At 34.8% G+C, this 15,969-nt stretch overlaps 1 protein-coding gene across 1 annotated transcript in view; it reads right to left on the reverse strand.

Annotated features, from left to right (window-relative positions):
- LOC141325164 (collagen alpha-6(VI) chain) overlaps nucleotides 1-15,969 on the reverse strand; it is a 36,019-nt gene that overhangs the window by 13,665 nt on the left and 6,385 nt on the right. The window contains exons 8-25 of the mRNA XM_073833667.1: nucleotides 15,371-15,946; nucleotides 14,120-14,710; nucleotides 13,669-14,015; nucleotides 12,653-12,731; nucleotides 11,799-11,935; nucleotides 11,180-11,272; nucleotides 8,394-8,447; nucleotides 7,912-7,983; nucleotides 7,517-7,543; nucleotides 6,977-7,021; nucleotides 5,049-5,102; nucleotides 4,858-4,920; nucleotides 4,710-4,775; nucleotides 4,156-4,209; nucleotides 2,017-2,052; nucleotides 535-600; nucleotides 341-403; nucleotides 169-231 (exon numbers count right to left, since the gene is read on the reverse strand). Of these exons, the coding sequence (XP_073689768.1) occupies nucleotides 169-231; nucleotides 341-403; nucleotides 535-600; nucleotides 2,017-2,052; nucleotides 4,156-4,209; nucleotides 4,710-4,775; nucleotides 4,858-4,920; nucleotides 5,049-5,102; nucleotides 6,977-7,021; nucleotides 7,517-7,543; nucleotides 7,912-7,983; nucleotides 8,394-8,447; nucleotides 11,180-11,272; nucleotides 11,799-11,935; nucleotides 12,653-12,731; nucleotides 13,669-14,015; nucleotides 14,120-14,710; nucleotides 15,371-15,946 (2,486 nt within the window). The remainder of the gene's footprint in view (nucleotides 1-168; nucleotides 232-340; nucleotides 404-534; nucleotides 601-2,016; nucleotides 2,053-4,155; nucleotides 4,210-4,709; nucleotides 4,776-4,857; nucleotides 4,921-5,048; nucleotides 5,103-6,976; nucleotides 7,022-7,516; nucleotides 7,544-7,911; nucleotides 7,984-8,393; nucleotides 8,448-11,179; nucleotides 11,273-11,798; nucleotides 11,936-12,652; nucleotides 12,732-13,668; nucleotides 14,016-14,119; nucleotides 14,711-15,370; nucleotides 15,947-15,969) is intronic.

Here is a 15,969-nt window from a genome sequence, read left to right on the forward strand (position 1 = left end):
CATTCTGTTGGTACCCATTCACTGCAGTGGATGCATTGGTGAGCAAGTGATGTAATGCTAAATCACTCCAAATCTATTCTGATGAAGAAACAAACCCATGCATTTCTCACAGAATCAGGATTAGAAAGAAGAAAAGGAAGAAAATTTCAATGCATCAGTGTTACATACCCTTGGCCCTCTTGATCCTCGACCTCCTTTTGAACCATCAGATCCAGGTGGGCCAAAGGGACCCTATGAAAGCAAACATGGTTCCCTCAACAGTCATTCGTGTTCTATATGATATGTTTTGTACTCTATGCTTAAAACACAAACATGCAACTACTTTAAACTGAATACACACCTGAATTCCAGGTACACCTGGAGGACCATTGTCTCCTTGAGTCCCTTTTGGACCTGGTGGTCCCTGAACACACACACAAAAAAAGAAAAAGATCAGGGAGCTATAACAGTTCATAGAATCAAACACTAACGTCAGAAATTAGTTATCTGTGTGTTTCTTTTTTTTAAAAAAGGATGAAAGGTCCCAGTTCTCACCACTTGTCCAGGATAACCACGAGACCCTGGCTGTCCAGCTTCTCCTTTTTCATTTGAAGATTCACCCTATACAGACACACATATTTACCACATGCTACCACAGCAGAACAGACTAGAAAAAGACTATGTTAGAAAAGAACAAAATAGAACAGATCGGATATTTAAAACATTACGTTTCTAAAAGTTTTGAGATTAACATAATAAATGAAAAAAGAATAGATTCGATTACAAAATATAATAACACACAATTATATAAATAACAACAACAAGATACAAGAATATAATAAACAAAAGAATATGTTAGAATTAAGAATAGATTAAAACACTACAAGACTAAACTCTTAAAAATTAAAGTGCTTCACGATGCCATAAAAGAACCTTTTTTGTCTAAATGGTTCCATAAAGAACCGTTAAAGGGGTCATCGGATGCCCATTTTCCACAAGTTCATATGATTCTTTAGGGTCTTAATGAAAAGTCTCTAATATACTTTGGTTAAAGAATTTCAATAGTAGTGTAAAAAAACACCCTTTTACCTTGTCAAAATCAGATCAGCAAAATATCGCCCCGCCCCTCTCTGCTGAGGGATTACGAGCTGTAATGTTTACTTTAACCGCATTTAGTTGCATTTAGCCGCGTTCATCTGTGAAACTTTCCAACAAACACATTATTAAGAAAGGCCATTTGCAAAGATGCATAGAAACCCCTTATACTCACTTCTGCTGTGGGTGAAGCTGCATCACGAATGATTCACACGAACATAGACGCATATGTAGATCGGGATCGGCGCTTTCCTTTTAAAAATTAAAGTAACGTTGTCCTCTGCCTCTTAAGCGGCTCAGATGTCGGAAGTAAATGACTACTGCTGTGTTCATTTTTACATCCAACAACAGAACACCTCAATCGCTCAATTAGAGTCTTCCTCTGCACCTGAGTCACACAATGGTGATCGTATTCGGACTGTTTCAGCTCGGTGAGGGCGGGTCTAAGGTAAGGCACTCATGTCAATCAACTGTGTTTCGTCACAACGACAAGAAGCTGAGAATGACCTGATTTTAAGAAGGGGATATTACTTTTAAAGATTAAAAAAATACCACTGGTTGAATTTTTATCATTGTAGGGTGGTTGTGTACACAAACTACCAACACACATTAATGTTCAAACAACATGGAAAAGTTAGTTTTGCATCAGATGACCCCTTTAACATCTGAAGAACATTTCTGTTTCACAAAAGCTCCTTTGTGGAGAAAGAAGGTTCTTCAGATTATAAAAAGTTAAGAAAGAGATGGTTCTTTGAAGAACCTTTAACTGAATTGTTCTTTGTAAAAAAAAAATTATTCTTATATCTATGGCATTGCTGTGAAGAACCTTTTAAAGCACCTTTATTTTTAAGAGTGCAGAAAAGAATGATACATAAAAGAACACATAAAATAGAACAGAAATGAAAGAACAGAATTCTAAGTATATGTTTCATGCTACATTACCGGAAATCCTGGTGGGCCTTTTCTTCCTGGAGCACCCTACCAAAATACATTGAGGAGTTAATCTAAAGGATAAAACTTTATGAAGGGTAAAAAAAGAATATCCAGGCAATATTTATTAAATATCCCACACCGAAGGTCAGATGTCATGACCATCATGGTCAAATGTTTGGAATCAGTTAGATAATTAAATTTTTTTGCAGTATCTTATGATCAAAAATACAGTAAAACCAGTAAAAATGTGAAATATTATTACGGTTATTATTGCGGTTTTCTATTTTAAGATACTGTAAAACAATTCATTCCTCTGATGCAAAGCTGAATTGTCAGCATCATTACTTTAGTCTTCAGTGTCACATGATCCCTCAGAAATCATTCAAATATGCTTGGCAAGAAACCTTTTTATTATTATCACAGCTGAAAATGGTTACGCTGCTTAGTGTTAAAACCACAATACAGTGTCTTCTCAGGATTCTTTGATGAACAGAAAGTTTAAAAAGCAGCATTTTTTAAAACAAATCTTTTGCCACATTATAAATGTCTTTACTGTCAATTTTGACCAAATGAATGTGTCTATTTTGAATAAAATGATTAGGATGGTGTGACACCGAATAGCACAGAAACTATACACTTTCAGAAAAAAAGTACCAAACTGGGATTTAAACCATTTAAGAGATTATATTAGGGCTGTGCAATTAAACAAAATTAAGTTTCGATTTTGGCTTTGAACGTTCATAAAAATACAGTAATCGAGATGAAACTATTATTGCGCCCCATTCCGCCCCCTTTCCAGCAGTGAGCTTTCGCTCCTCCATAAAAGCCTAATTTCACATGCAAAATCATGTAACGTGACTCTCACAAAACAGGACATGCTTGATTTATTAATGTTTCTTTGATGTTGTGTTTTTAAAAGTGAAAAAGAGAACTTGCACTGTTCTGTGTATGCGTTTACAGATGGAGCAGAACACGGACATGTAAAGTTATCTTTTAGCTCAAGGTGCACGCCTAAACGGTCAAATACACGCAAAAATATTTCAAAATGAGGCGCTTGGTAAATATTCATGTAAACCCTTGTTAGTTATGACTTAAATGATCATAAACAGCTGAGAATGAAAATATGTGCGTAACAGTATATTGGATCCGTGTGGCTCTTAAAGCGGCAACAAATAATATTTATTCTGCCGTCCCTGTGCTTAATATTCATAAAACGTAAAAATACAAAGAGAAAAATCACTCACTGCTTTTGAATGTAGGACTTTTGTAGAGAAAAAAAAGCATGTTTAATTCTTATATGAAGACGCTGTTTTATTTTACATTCAATTTCTGTAGTTGGCTGTTAAAAGTACTTGCATAAAAATATTCAGTTTTGTTTAGTTTTTTTTTTAGTTTTTTTCAAGAAAGGCACTTTTTTTTAATTATCTTTTTTTCTTTTGTATTGCTAGCGTTAAATTAATCACTAATATAAAGTTTTGGACCCAGTCATAATCATGTTAAATAATCGTGATTACAATATTGACCAAAATAATCGTGATTATGATTTTTGCCATAATCGAGCAGCCCTAGATTATAGTATGTACAGTTCAGGTACTAATGTGTGACCCTGGACCACAAAACCAGTCCTTAGTAGCACATGTATATTTGTAGCAATAGCCAAAATACATTGTATGGGTCAAAATTATTTTTCTGTTTTACCAAAAATCATTAGGATATTAAGTAAAGATCATATTCCATGAAGACATTTTGTAAATTTACTACCACAAACATATCAAAACTTATTAATATGCATTGCTAAGAATTTAATCGGAACAACTTTAAAGATGATTTTCTCAATATTTCGATATCTTTGATTTTCCAGAAGTTGTATCTTGGCTAAATATTGCCCTATCCTAACAAACCATACATCAATGAAAAGCTATTTATTCAATTTCCAGTTGACGTATAAATCTTAATTAAAAAAAAAAAAATTGACCCTCATGACTGGTTTTGTGGTCCAGGGTCACATTGTACTTTTAAAGTACAAACATGTACCTTTTAGGTTTTGTACCTTTTGATACCGCATCTGTGACAGCTTTGAACCTTTTTTCTGTAAGTTTAGTTATAGATATAGTTAGCTACTACAGTACTAGTACAGGTAATACTCACAGAATCACCATTATCTCCAGGGATGCCTTGGGGTCCAATGGGCCCCTGGTCACCCTGACAACAGAACACAAACATAACACACTTTCAATAAAACTGGTCACACTTTCTTTTGAGATGCTGAAAAGTGTTGTTCTAAGTCGGATATGTTTCTAATATTTGGTAACTTTATTCTTAAACTTAAACTTCATTAAAAAAATCAGAGTGAGAACAATTGGTGACTTCAGCCAAGGAAGAAAGTCATTTTAGAGAGGGAACTGTAACAAGCGTGTCCACTCGGTGTCAAATTGCTCAGATGTGTTAGTGGTGTTAAACATACAGTATATAATTAATCACAACTGTGTTATAATGTGCTAACTCTGACAGCCTGCAAAACCCAAAATCCCACGGGGAGGATTTTACAGAAGTCTGTGTATACATAATAACACAGGAAGAATGTAATTATACAACATCGGATTTATGACACATCGCTACTGAAACAGAAACATTCTGCCGCTCTCACACAAACAAATCGAGTGAACATTTTCCAGAAGCAGTAAAAAATAAAAAACCCTCACCGGGAGCCCAGTATCTCCCTTCTCGCCTCTTGAACCTGGAATTGTGTTGTCTATTCCCGGTGTGCCCTGTTAACATAAACAGAAAATCATATACAGACAAATCAACTCAATGGCAAAAAACAACTAGTATAAACAGAGGAACACTTACAGGATCTCCTCTCACTCCAATGTCTCCCTTAGGTCCTGGACTTCCTTTGAAACCCTTCATACCCTAAAAGACAGAATAACATAGTGAGGAGGTCGCTGGGTTGGTTTTACATTTTTTTTCCTGCTTATATTAACAGAGATATAGTAAGTAGACAGCTGTGACTAAACAGCTTTGTGTGATATTGTACTTACAGCATTGCCCAGGTCTCCTTTAGGTCCTGGAAGCCCATTTAGGCCAGCATCACCCTGTACAAAACAGAAACAGAGCACAGTTAATCATTCGAATGACTCAATAACTCATTTAGTGAGAATGCGGTGCTCGACTGAGCAGTTTCAGGACACTTATATTGGGTTTAATTTATTGCAGTGTATTGATATTAGTCAAATATTTGTTTATACTATTTATATTATTACAATTGCTCATACATAGGATTGGATATACTTCAAGTACTGTACTTGTACAAGTATACCTCTAAATCAAGTTGCTTTCTGAGGAGGGGTGTCCTACTACTTTTCCAAGTACTCAAACTTACTCAAAATGGGGAAAAAATACATTGAAAGAGGAAATGTCATACTCAGAGCTGGGTAGTAACTGATTAGATGTAATTTGGATTATGTAATCAGTTTCCAAAAATTAAGTACTTGTAATTAGAGTAAGTTACATTTTAAAATACCTTTTTAATGATTACATGATTACATATTTTTCACACAATAGCAATAAATTGATTTTCTCCATTTCCTCTTTTTTTATCTTTCTAAATTTAATTTTTAAAATAGTCTATGGGTAATATACATCCAGAAAGTCAAATTTTGTGGACATTCACACATAGACACAGTATCTGACCAACAAATTTACAAAAATCATTTCAGGTGTGACACCTGAAAATAGAAGTGTTTCAACATTGCATCAACTACTGATGAACTCATTAGTTTTTATTGGAATTATCACTCAGTAGGGTATTTAACTATGTATTTTTATGAATTATTGAAAGGCTTTTGTCTTTCAAACCTATTAAAATGCCCAAATTCTTGTTACATTCTCAAAATTTTTGTCATCTGAACCTCTTTCACCTAATATATTTACTTTTAAGAGGTGGTCAATCAGAAATTCTGGAAAAGATAGCACCTCCCATTGCTTTGAACTTTAAGCATTGTTCATGCACTAACTAAAGTTAAAAAAGTGAAATCATAATCAATGATCCCTTTAAGTACCCCTGAGGTTTTCAAATAAATGTTTTAATAATTAAGTATCACATTTGCATGTTCACGGTTCTCTGACACTGGTTAATGGTATATGGCGTGCTGGTAAACATTAAATATTTCATCTTTTTTAATAAGTGCAGTATTTTGATTGTTATTTTAAAATGATTTGTTTTAATTTTACATTTTTATGATTTAATAACTTGTTAACCTTTCATTAAACTCACAAAGCCCCTGCAGTTCCTTTACAAGCCCCAGTTTGGGAAACCTTGATGTAATATAATGTTTAATGCACTTCATGTTGTTAAATACAATGAAATAATAAAATTTTCTCACTCTTTGTATTTTTACATCATTAAGGTACAAGATTATCCTGTTTAAATGAGTTAGGTCAAAAGTCATCTAAAAGTAATCCGATTTAATTACCTAAAATGTAATAGATTACATTACTGACTACAATTTCTGACATGTAATTTGGAATCAGTAACAGATTACAATTAGTAAGTAATCTACCCATCTTTGGTTATACTGTATAAATAATTAAATATAAGCTTTTTCATTCTGATATTTTTTAAAAATCAGACATCATTTGCATTTTCATGCATATTAAATGATGTGTATTATGAACTTTCTTGCATCCATTTACCAAAGGTGACTTTGCTTATCTGATGATTTTCATGCACAAAAACAGAAAACAAGTCTCAAACTGGTTTACAAAGATCAAAAGCCAATTTCCATTTGGATATCAACCCTACTTTTGCATTGATAATTTCACTTCCACTGTGAATAAACAAACTTTACTCCAATTTTGAATGCAAAACATTTATATATGATTTTAATATAGTACTTAATTTTTGGTTTATGACACTATGACTGTAAGTGTAGAAAATAGCAGAGAAAAAGAGAAATAAAGATGTGACCTGTTCTCCATCTACTCCATCCAGCCCATCCTCTCCATGTTCGCCCTGTCAGACAGAGGTCAAAGGGTCACAAACACTTACAGTCATGTTTAGAGAAGTAATCAACAACACTGAATAAATAAAACTTGTACTTGTACTTCTTTATGACCTTAAAAATAACATCTGCAGCTTGGGAAAAATAGACCAAATACTGCCTTGTGAAAACTGCAAAAATCATTATTCTTTAGAATCTGAACATGTTAGCACCTTTTAAGCAAAACATTTCACATTTTTTAACCTGGTAATGTGTAAAACAAGTAAAAAAAATATTTATTGCATGCCATTTTATGTTTATTTATCTATTTAAACAAGACAAAGATGCTAGTTAAAAAACCTATACATTGTTTTGAGGTGCAACTTGCAGTTGTAGAAGAAAATGGCAAAATAAGCACTCATTAAATACAATTTCAGTGTATATTTTAGTTTTAACAGTAGTTGTTTGAGTGGGAGCAATAATGGCGCTAACAGCCAGTAAACAGAATAATAACTCTTGTTACTCACTTTATTTCCAGTATAGCCTCTCTGGCCCTATTAAAATGAGATTTAACAACATTTCCTTTATTCAGCACAGCTGTGAAACAATTTCATCCGGTTTAGAAACATTAAACACTGACATAAATCCAGACATACAGTTAGTAAGCCACATTTAATGCATAAATGTGAACCAAATAACAAAATATTAAACCATTTTATTTTTATATAAACAATTTGATTACCTGATTCATCATTTTTGTCAGAAAAAGAACCAGTTTAAAGTTCTATTTACAAGAGGTGTATGAAGACATACTTTAGTATCTTGCATACTAAGATAAATCCAGAAATTCTGAGGAGAATATTGCACTCCTACAAACAACACCAAGAGATGCATCTCCAATGATAATCTTATGTTACATTACCTTGATTCCTCTGTTTCCAGGGCAACCGTTATGTCCCTGAGTTCCATTCAGCCCTGGTGGTCCTCGCTCTCCCTGCCAGAAACAAGATGGAAGAGACTGTTTATCCATAGCATATACAGCATATATCCTCTGTAAAACATCTGTATTTTGTCTTATATACAGTATCATTAGTGACCTGTCACTACAGATGAGATCTCAGAGCAAAAATGCATATGAAACAATATTGTTAAAACTATCAGCTATACATTATCCTGTGGAAAAAAATAGATATAGATGTCCAAAATCTTTAATATGTCAGCAAAAGAAAACACAATTTTGAACCTGGCTTTTTCCAATATTCAGATTTCTGTTCTGGAAATGTATGCAAATTACTGCCTATTTAATTAGATAATGACTTCATTGCTTATTTATGTGTTTTGCCTTAAGCACATGTAATGTGAAGGTCATGTGACAACAGAAACCCAGCTGACAGTTTCACTTACCATACCACCTTCATCTCCTGGATATCCAGGATGACCCATCTGACCCTTATATCCCTAAATAATAAATGAAAAAAAGACATGCTGACACATTAAACCTGCATAGGCAGAATTTCTTTAAGACATCACAGACACGTTTCTGATACGAAGGCTGTTCAAAAATACCTGATACCTGACCCCGGACCACAAAACCAGTCATAAGTGTACATTTTTTGTCTGAACGTTGAATAATTGAATAATAAAAACAATATTTGGCTGAGATACAACTATTTGAAAATCTGAGGTTGCAAAAAAAAAAAATCTAAATACTGAGAAAATCCAGTGTTGGGTGTAACTAGTTACTAAGTAATTAGTTACTGTAATTTAATTACTTTCCCTTGAGAAAGTAAAGTAAGGGATTACTTTTATTTCTTATAGTCTGTAAAACATTTATATCAGGGGCGTAGCGTCTGGGTATGCCGGTGCATATGGGTCCGGGCAGATTGGGGGCCTGCCGAGCAGAGAGAAAGCTTTTATTGAAACGAGGGAACGAATAGAGTCTGACACAGGCCCAGACGCTCAGGGCCCAAGTCTTGCCCTTCTCCGACAACTTATCAGAACAGAGCCTGTGTTGCAGATATGAAATATGAAATAATGAATTTTGGATTTTAATGGCAAATTGGCTAGCTTTTTGTTTGTTTCTTTATTAAGTTAATTTGGAAATATGTTTGGAACATTTTATGTTTGTTAAATTCAAGTTTTTGTTTTTAAAGTAACAACCAAGTAGCCAGCGGCAATGAGTGTTTGATAAATTTAGCCTTCTCAAATCAACATGGCTTGCCTTAAATAAAATCTATAGACATAAAAACTAATGCATTTCACAATTGAGAGATCACTTCCATTTTTTTTTTCTTTATAACAGTGGAAACTGTTACACCATCATTTTGGCTCATAAAGGTAAGAGTAACACATCATTCGGAACTGCAAAAGTTCTACACTCAAAACTGTGCACTCGAAATATCAACAAAACGTTACGCTTCTGTAAAATTGCTAAAGAAAACAAACATGCACTTTCTGCCATCTCTGTCTTGAGTAGCGCTTAAAAAAAAATCATCTGAAACTCAGTGAATATTTGCCAGACAGACATGATAAATATATCTATAGAATGCTTTAAATTTATACTTTAAAACGAAAGAATTAAAGTAATAAAATCATGTTATATAAAGTTAATGTGAAAATTCCACCAACTCTGCCCAAAAAAAGTCTGTGGCAACCTGCCTTTACATTAAAATGGAAAACAGCATTAAAAACGTAGGCTTCAACTCAGTTAACTGGCTGATTTGTGATTTATGAGAAAAATAAAACAATGTTGGCAAAGATATAGGCTTGTTGGCTTTTCTGATGTAGGCTAAATGTAATGTTACTATTATTACGACTTGCTCACAAGATGTTTTGACAATTTTTATTTTCTCTGTTTTTCATGAGACATGTTTACATTTTTTTTACATGCATTCAAATATTTTTTCATGATTATTTTATTGCTGCAAATATTAAAAAGGAAAAGATTATGGATTCACATGCCTCTTGATCTAATATAGTTATCTCACTGCAAATTAAAGAGCATAAAAACAAAAGTATTGTTTGTATTTCATCTTAAAATTGACAGAATTTATATAGGCTACAAATAATGAATGACTTGAAAACGTTAAATATTATTTCCAAGCATTTATACCGTAAATAACGTTATGCAAGTAACACAAGCTGGTTTATGTACTAAAGAAAAATCAACAAGTTAACCGAGTTGGAGCCCAAAATGATTGGGGCATATTTTTTTTGGCATATGGGCCCGGGGCTGACTTGCTACGCCACTGATTTATACGCAATATAATACTGAACATCCAAATTTAAATTCTAACCTTAAAATCCATGCTTTTTATGCACCCTTCTCACTTTAAATACTTTGGTGAGTTAATAAGAATATTGGTAACACTTAAGTGTTCAATTCTCACTATTAACTAGTTGGTGATTTGCATGAATATTACTGGGATATTGGCTGCTTATTACTTAAAAAGCATATTAATGTCTTATTCTGCAAGACCTTATTCTAAATCCTCAACCCTAACCAATTCCTAGACTTAACTACTAAGTATTAATATGCAGTAATTAGGAGTATATTAAATCAAAAGCCATAGTTAATGGCTAATAGTGGTAGGTAATAGTGAGAATTTGACCATAACCTAAAGGGGTAATATCTGGAATAATTTATGTAGTTATCTATTATTTATTTGAAAGAATTGAAAGAACACTTACATGTCTATTCTTGTATTATTAACTTGCCAAGATTGATGTAGAGTTTCGAAAGTAATTCGCAATAAGTAATTTAATACTTTTTGGAGAGAGTAATTTGCACTCTCTAGTAATCTAATTACACTGTTTAAGATGTAATTAATAACTAGTAATTAATTACTTGTGTGTTTTTTTTTTTAGAGTAACTTACCCAAAACTGAGAAAATCACCTTTAAAGTTGTCCAAATGAAGTTCTTAGCAATGCATATTACTAATCAAAAATTAAGCTTTGATATATTTACGGTAGGAACATATACAAAATATCTTCATGGAACATGATCTTTACTGAAAAATAATTTTGACCCATACAATGTATTTTTAGCTATTGCTACAAATATACCCGTGCTACTTAAGACTGGTTTTGTGGTCCAGGGTCAAATTCAATCCAAAACAAAGAAAGCAAGAGATAATATGTAAACCCACAACACTTATTTTCAACATTATCAGAATTGAGGGGGTCTGACCTTTTGACCTCGCAATCCAGTGGGTCCTCGTGGTCCAGGTACACCGGTGCATGAACAAGGGACCTCGCAGCATTTCGCCAGAGCCACTGTTTCCTGAGGGGAGAGAAAGGCGAACATGATAGAAATTGCTTGCATTTTGTTGTTTAAGTCCCAGGAAATGCATCCAATCAAATTTTTGTATTTTACTACAAAATGTAGTATACTTTAAACACATTTTTAAAAAAAAATCAAAACCATCAATATTTGATGATTGTACAAATATCACGTGTGCGATATAAAATGTGGCTCCTAAAACAAAAGGCACAAAAAAAAACTCACAAAAGACCACAAAGCAGTATGCATTCAAAAAAAGAAGAAGAGCAATTTTTTTAATGAGAAAAAAAATATATAGCTGAAACACCATGTTATCTGAATAAGTTAAAGGGAAGTGGCTATGAAAATCCTTCATTTAAAATACACAAAAAACAATTTTAGTTTCAATACAAGATTTCTTAAAGAGCAGCTACTGAAGAGCTATAAATGAAACTTGTGCAGATGGCATAGAAAATAAGCCTGGCAAGAACTACTACGTTGGTTCTTTTGAGCAAACAGCGCCTTTAAGCATCGTTTTGATACTTACTATCTGTTTCATTAGAGCGTTGCCTAAATTCAGCATGTTGATAGTCAGTGGCTGCATGTAGCCGAAACCTCTGCCAAATTCCAGCTGGTGAACATCTATTATTCCCTTCAAAGACACAATCAGCAGTGTGCTGACCCCTAGTTTACACATCAGAAATAAGCACATATGGGTTAATACAGAGATATTGTAGATTGTTTTTTTCACATTTATGTTATTCAGAAGAAAAGTGCCACAGAAAACATTGCACAAGCAAACATTGATGCTACTTATGCAAGATAAAAGGTAGTGTCCGAATCACACAAAACAAAACCAATATGCAATAACATCCTTTTACAAAATGTATTCAAGTTCTACACACAGCTGACCAAACCAAGAAATTTCTCTAGTGTAGGATTGGGTGGATTAATCTTCAAATACTTTATTTTGCAATGGCTCAGATTTTTATAGTTTAGACATATAAAGTGTGCACTGTGCAACAGAGGTATTTCAAAACAGTGATGCAAGTTTCGTCATGTGATACTGTACCCACAGATATCTATGGTAGCACTGGCATTGTTGTGCTTTCTATTTGCTTTCATAGTGTTGCTTAAATGTTACTTTGGGCACTCTTTTAATATTACATTAAAAATATGTGAGAAATATAACAGAAAATGCACTCTCTGTTTTGTAGAACACCACAACAATTGCACAAGTGAGTATACTGAATAGCAACTTCAAATGTGACCTGGATGCACCAGCAAGTGATGGGAACGTTTGCTAATAAATTGATAACTTTTTTTGTGCCTAGTCTCTTAGTATATCTCAGTGAGCTTACATTTACACATGTAGGCAACCAACTTTTGGATATCACTTACCACTTTGCTTAAGTCTCTCTGAACTCGCCATTAAACGCTGAATGTTATCATCCAGCCCATCTGTGAAGATGATCAAAACCTAGACACAAAAATACGATTAAATGTCAGGGGATTTGGCAGCATCATTCTGTGTTTACACCATTTTCTGACTACCATCAACTATACGAACAATAAATATTTAATGCAATCTAAGTGAGCAAAAATATACACCACTGTGCGGAATCAGATTTTTTAAACGTTTGGCTAGCCTCTTTCATCTAATGACATTTACAGCCTATTTTAGGTCTTGCTGCATAATAAGAAAATATCCTTTTTTTAGCATTTAAATTGATATTTTTCCAACAGTGCTCTTACAGATGCAATTTCATTTTAAAGGGGTCATCGGATGCCCATTTTCCACAAGTTCATATGATTCTTTAGGGTCTTCGCTTTCCTTTTAAAAACGAAAGTAACATTGTCCTCTTCAGCGGCTCAGATGTAAGGAGTAAATGACTACTGCTATGCTCATGATTACATCCAACAACAGAACACCTCAATTCCACTATTAGAGCCTTCCTCTGCACCTGAGTCGACACAACGGCGGTTGGTCTGACTGTTTCAGCTCAGTGATGGCAAGTCTAAGGTAAGATGCTCATGTCAATCAACTGTGTTTCGTCACACCGACAAGAAGCTGAGAATGATCTGATTTTAAAAAGGGATATTACTTTTAAAGATTAAAAAAATACCACTCGGTGGGTTTTTATCATTGTAGGGTGGTTGTGTACACAAACTACCAACACACATTAATGTGCAAACAACATGTAAAAGTTAGTTTAGTATCTGATGACCCATTTAAAGCATCATTCTGCTAAAAATATCATGCCAGATGTTGATGACAGTTTCACTATTCAAGTGAACTTCTCCTTTAATTACAGAATTTTTACTTTTGGGTGAACTATCCCTTTAAGAGAACATTAACATAAAAAATATATCATATAGTAAGCAATCACTTTCATGGTCAGCAAAAGCATTCCTACCTTTGCCTTGACTTCAGAGGCGGCAAACATTTCTCTGAAGGAATCTAACAGAAACTCGTTGAAGGCCAGGGGTGCCTTAGGCCGCAATGACATCACTTTCTTGACCACTTCCTCACTGTACTTCTCAAAGCCAAAATTATCTAGAACAGTCCCATCTTGTCCAGACACAAGCCTATAGCCAAATCTAGTTGTAATATTCTCCTTTTTGACGCAACACAGATCACCCATCATGGAGATACGGTGGATGGCTGCAGTAACCAACTGTTCCTCCTGAGATCCCAACAGAGATTGCATTTGATTGTTTGCGTAAGACACGTCAAACCCAAAGGCAATGTCAATATTGCAATCTGTTCAAACAAAACAATAGGTCAAGACAACTTCAAGACAGAGCTTATATGTAGACTATTTGGTATATAATAATTACGAATACTGCAATAAACTAGTTACTTACCATTAGCGAGTTCTAAAATTGGTTTTCTTGTACAGAGTAAATGTAACACTTTCCTTATTGTGGTCTTCAATTCAAGGCCTTCGAAAGTCTCAATAAGGACCCTATCAGCTGATCCAGCTATTTCACGCAGCTCGGATTTCTTTATTTCATCGCCAATCCCTATGGCAGTTATTGCTATGCTCTTATTTCTGAGATACTCTAATGCATTCAAGTCTTTGTTATCATTAGCTTTTCCATCTGTGATCAACAGGAGATTCTGAGCGACTCTTTCATCTATTCTGGATCCATTCTCTCTCGTGAAGTAGTATCTTACATTTCTCAGGGCGTCCCAAGTACTTGTGCCCTGCTTCCGTTGTACAATTTTATTTATAGCTTCCTCCACTTCTGCAAAACTTGTGTATGTGTTCAGGTAAAATTGATGCAGAAGTATATCGCTGAACTGGGCAACACCCACTCGCCATTTGTCTTGAGCAATATCCAGCTCTTTCACAATCTCAATCATGGCTTTTTTGAGAGTATTCCAACTTGTTTCATCAATAGACTCTGATCCATCAATCAAAAAAACAAGGTCTGATACCTCCATCTCACAAACTAGAAAAATAAAGAAACAAAAAAACATTAGGACAAACTACATTAATGGACAGTTTTGGGAAGCAACATTGAAACTATAGAAGCCTCTCATTATTTAGGGGCTATTTACATTTTAGTGTTTAGTGCAGCGGTTCTCAATTCCAGTCCTCACGCCCCTCAGCTCTGCATATTTTGTGTGTTTCACGTATCGCTTCAGACGTTTGTTCTATTCCAACGTTACTGCCCTCCGAAGTGGACATCACAGGATATTCCGCCATTATTCATAGTTCGAAGCGAGTGTATATGTTCCATTTAAAGGTCATTAAAGCGTTCGAGACTTAAATTTAAAATGTATTTATTTACAGATGCATTAATGTCACACTTCTCTAGTAAGTTTCATCTGTGTGTGAAGACGCTGCATGCGGTGTCGTAGCGCAAATATGTGAATGAATGTTTCGAAGTGTAGTAAACAGATTTCCCCCGCTCAGGGAGTAGGGAGCAATGAACACTGTGCAGGGACCGTGTCAATCGGAACACAGTTCCTTCACGGAGTTCACTTCTAACGAGCTGGTTATTTGAATCAGGTGTGTTAACTAAGAAAGACATGCAAAATATGCAGAGCGGTGGGGCGCGAGGACTGGAATTGAGAACCGCTGGTTTAATGATAAGAATAAAATTTACTTGGTTTGGTAAGATTGCAAAGCTCTTGGGTGATCCGTTTTTGTACTCCATGCAGATCCTGGTAAGTGGTTGCATAGTGCACTCTTCCTTTATTTCCTGCAATCTCCTTAAGCTGTTCTACATCCGCGTCCTCAGTACCAATAGCAAAAAAGTTGACCTCAGATTTTGCCAGGGATTCAGGCCATGTTGCCAGTCCACTTAAGTCGTTAACCTTGCCATCTGTAATCAGAAATAGCACCTGGGGAACATTCTTTGCTCGTCGTCCGCCATGTGTTTCGCTAAAGTACGAGAGCGTATAGTTCAGGGCTCGGGCTGTGTTTCTACTTCCCCCTGAAGGTTTAAGGTTTGAGATAACCCTCAGAACATCAGCCTGACTGTAGTACTGTTTTAGTGTGAACTCCGAACGAGGGTTGTTGGAGAAGGTAACGGCACCAAATCGCACCCGTTTTTCTCCAACCACAGATTTGCTGACTGTATATTTCATCAAGTTTAACATTTCCTGGAAACCCTCTTTATTAGGGCTTCCAGACGCATCCACAAGGAAGATTATGTCAACCAGTTCTGGTGTCTTGCATTCTGGAAAGACACATGATCATAAT

Source organism: Garra rufa, chromosome 2, assembly GCF_049309525.1.
Source record: "Garra rufa chromosome 2, GarRuf1.0, whole genome shotgun sequence".
Classification (NCBI taxonomy): domain Eukaryota; kingdom Metazoa; phylum Chordata; class Actinopteri; order Cypriniformes; family Cyprinidae; genus Garra; species Garra rufa.